The sequence below is a fragment of the Anneissia japonica genome, unplaced genomic scaffold (assembly GCF_011630105.1).
Source record: "Anneissia japonica isolate Jap-2015-1 unplaced genomic scaffold, ASM1163010v1 scaffold5399_len46286_cov97, whole genome shotgun sequence".
In the NCBI taxonomy this organism is placed as follows: Eukaryota; Metazoa; Echinodermata; class Crinoidea; order Comatulida; family Comatulidae; genus Anneissia; species Anneissia japonica.
In genome coordinates this window covers 40,237-44,070 of record NW_022715396.1, presented here as the reverse complement: position 1 = coordinate 44,070, position 3,834 = coordinate 40,237, and the positions used below count along the sequence as shown (strand labels likewise).

Sequence of the window (3,834 nt, the reverse complement as noted above, 5' to 3'; positions counted from 1 at the left end):
TACTTCTCTTATTCCATTATATTTCACGCAAGTCCCGATTTTCACTCTGTAACACCCCAGGTATCTCAATACAATTCCGGTATCATTACAAATTCGGTATCATTACAAATCTGGTATCGTTTCAACTGATATAATAATAATACGTTAGACAATATTAATAATAATAATAATTATTATTATTATTATTAGTATTATTATTATTATTATTATTATTATTATTATTATTATTATTATAAGTAACTTTCATGATAAATAAAAAATGTTATATAATGAATATATACGACGTTTGTGTTATTGTGCATCAGAAGAAAAAAAATAGGTGTATAAAAAAAAATACAATATTTTGTGTTGTACTGACAGAACTATCATACCATTGTCATCATCACAAAATTGATAAATTATCACAGGTATATTTTGATTTTGTAAAATAGCTGAAGAATGGAAATGCAAGACCCAACTGATATCTTTGGTGAAAATTTCAATGTTTCATGGACGTATTCATATTCAGACATAAGTAGTGCAGGTAAAATAATCATAATATTTATGAAATTTCAACAATGGAAAAACAACTGAAGAATATTTCTTTAGTTGAAACTTTTTGTTGGTTTGACATTTAATTTGCACATAACATACAGTCAAACCTTTTTTTTTTAAGCATTAGACCACACCTTCATCTTAAATCTGTTAAATGTTATATGCATTTTTCCTAAAATTCTAAAATACATTAATCATATATAATCATCTTGAACTATATATTTTTCTATTTTCAGATCTACTTGCGTCTTGGGAGTTTGTAATATATGTCATTGGGATTGTTTTCGGAAGTGTTGCTTTTCTAGGCAATGTTTTCACAGTCATTATTGCATTAGCTATGGAAGAAATACGTGGAAAATTCAGTAATTACCAAATAATAAGCCTCGCCATGAAGGATGCTATAATAGGGGGTATAACAGTTTATTCCTATGTAATTCTATTGATACGCCAATGGCAAAAAATATATTCAAGTAATTTGGGCATTATAGCGAGTATGCTACTTACTTCATCTTCACTCACAATTATAATGATAGCAACAGAACGTTGTTTTGCTATTATTGCTCCATTTCAGCATAGTCGGTACGTTACAAAAAAGCGATTGACCATTATAATAGTCATAGATTGGTTTGTAACCATAAGTTTAGCTATTATATTTCCAATTACAAACATGGATAATGGCATATGGGTTGTTCGTGATTGTGTAATGCTATGCGCACCAGTTTTAACATTTATCGTATATCTTGTGATTATTTTAGCTGTGAGGCGACATGAGACAAAGATTAAACAATTAGCCAATAATATATTCCAGAGAAAGAAAAGAAATCAAAATGTTCAAATGATAAAGACATTCACATTGGTTGCTGGAATATTCATCATATGCTACATTCCGTATGGTGTATTTGTACTACAATATTACTTAAGCCCATTTTCATTAGGACTATTAATGGCTGGCAGAATTTTTGCGACGCTTATCCCATTGAATTCAGCAGCGAACATGTTTATTTACTGGTGGCGGATTCCTGAATTTCGAATGGCTTACATGCGGGTACTCTGTTGTCACAAAAATATGGGTTCCACGCTGAAAGGTGTTTAGACCCTACACATGAATCATTTGAGTATGCATTTTTATCTGGTTCAATAGAAAATACATATTCATTCAGTCACAAAAGAATTAATAAGTGGAGGCCGTGTGTGCTGTTCTTTCAGGCTATGCCTGGTAACACTGGATGACACGCAACTAGATTTGTACAGTTGGAATGAATTCTGTCAATTTTGTTTCTGTGGTTCTTCGACCAAAAATTGCCTTTCAAAACTCAAAACTCATTCAATATCAGTTACTTTAAAGTCAGGCTCCGGAGGGAAACAATTTTATATGTTGTAGCAATGATTTTTCTAAGACAGAAAAAGGTTGTGTGACGAAAAACTGGGAAACGGTGAATGAGATACAGATTTTTGAATATTTAAAAACTGGGGGGAAGGGGCGTAACCGCCCTTTTTAACACCATTTTCCCCCCAGTTTTCAGTGCTACAACATATAATGTTTTCCCCTCCGGAGCCCGACTTTAACTAATACTTATCTACCGGTACGTATTCACTGCTGGTGCATAACTACTAGGCCTACGTATCTACTTGGTACGTACCCACTGGTACGTATCTACTGGTACGTTTCTACTAGTACCTTCCCACTGGAACAAGCAGGAATTTTTTCAGGCGTGCACTCAACGCACAGCTGCATGGCTTACTTTAATTATAATAAATATTTTTATATATTGTATCTACTTATCTTTTTATTAGGTCTATTGTCACTTTAAATGTATTTTAAAGTGTTTGATATGATGACTGTATTCATTTTTTATTTTAAAAAATACTCTATTTAAATGTTTATATAATATCTGAATTGGTGTATATAGAATAATCGTTTGGATGCTACTTTGATATTATTTGTCGTTGTCATGAGGAAAGCCCCTCTCCACATTAGACCTATCTTCTACTTTTGAGCAATCCTGCCACATGACAATATATTTATATTTTTGTATAAAATAATTATGATTATTGAATGTCAGTCAATACGAAGTGACGATACCGTACTTCGAGCGAATGCTAATTCGAACGGATGCCAGTTAGAGCGGAGGCGTTTAGTGTGACCTATAACAAGAGCGAATTGTTTTTTTATATATATATAATTTTTGTTTTGTCTTTTTGGTTTTGTTTTTTGTTTTTGTTTTGTTTTTGTTTTTTATTTTTTGGAACGAGGGGCCCGACATTTTAGTTTTGTTTTTTTTTTAAATATAATATAAACCTTAGTTTCATTCAATGCGGCCCCGACAGTTTTAAACATTGAAAATAGGCCTGGCATCATCATAAGGATATCGCTGTCAAAAAAACAGGCTCGATGAATTGACCGTAATCTCAATTGAAATAAAAAGGCACGAAGAGAAGGTCGGTTAAATGCATAGTTCACAATGACAAATTTTGTATTTTGTGATTTTCTTCTTTGCATTGTATATATTTCTCACTAAGATAGTCTCTCAGTTATTTACACCTACATAGAGTACATAGGCCTATACCAGTTCCGAAAGTTAGCCCATGTATGTTGGTTTTGTCATCATAAAATTGTGTGAAATATTTCAACAGTCATGGACCATAATTATTTTATGTTCTCTGACAACACAGTTAACAGTTCATAAATGCCACAAGCCATGAGCGCGACAGGGCGAAGCCCCCTTGGACCCCCACCAGGGGCCTCCACCCCCTGGACCGAACGGGGCCTTTCGCGGCCCCCTGGCCTTGAGCGTCTGCTTGTTCGCTTTGAGAACTCAAACTCGCTCTGCTCTCGAATATTAGGGCCCCTAATAACAGTCACCGCCAGGGCCCTACAAACCCCGTGACGCCACTGTACGCCACTGCCAAATAAGTGTAAGACTAAAAAGAAGAAAACAGCCAAGTTATAGCAAATTTGAATCCGAAGAGGGCGAAAAACTATCAATGTTCAGTCAAGATAAGAAATTCGGACAATCAAGTTAAATGTTTGCAAAACTGGATTCTTTTTCGCTCGAAATAATCGGGATAGTAATATTAATTTTTTTTTTACTTCTGTGATAATAGCAAATTTGTTGTGCTAAATTATAGCGATAAATGTAGAGGTACATTTACTATGATACAAAACTAACAAAAAAAAATTACGGTATTATTTCTGAAAATATGTTTGAATGCACAATTGAACTGTTTATTTATGAAAACGGTTTATTTTATTTTGGTAGGGAACAAAATGTCTTATTGTTATATATTAATAACAAGTAC

The 3,834-nt window shown here is 33.3% G+C and overlaps 1 protein-coding gene across 1 annotated transcript; it reads left to right on the top strand.

Moving 5' to 3' along the window:
* Nucleotides 1-416: 416 nt before the first annotated feature.
* On the top strand, nucleotides 417-3,828 carry LOC117109224 (D(1C) dopamine receptor-like). The gene is made up of 2 exons (XM_033251480.1): nucleotides 417-523; nucleotides 771-3,828. Exons 1-2 carry the CDS (start codon nucleotides 439-441, stop codon nucleotides 1,625-1,627), a joined length of 942 nt encoding a protein of 313 aa, XP_033107371.1. The 5' UTR covers nucleotides 417-438; the 3' UTR covers nucleotides 1,628-3,828.
* The last annotated feature ends 6 nt before the right edge of the window (nucleotides 3,829-3,834 follow it).

What these genes read in the sequence shown, in the direction of transcription:
- LOC117109224 (XM_033251480.1), top strand. Translation starts at nt 439, where the DNA reads ATGGAAATGCAAGACCCAACTGATATCTTTGGTGAAAATTTCAATGTT. An exon ending in TTCAGACATAAGTAGTGCAG is followed by an intron (nt 524 to 770) that starts GTAAAATAATCA and finishes TTCTATTTTCAG; the next exon opens with ATCTACTTGCGTCTTGGGAG.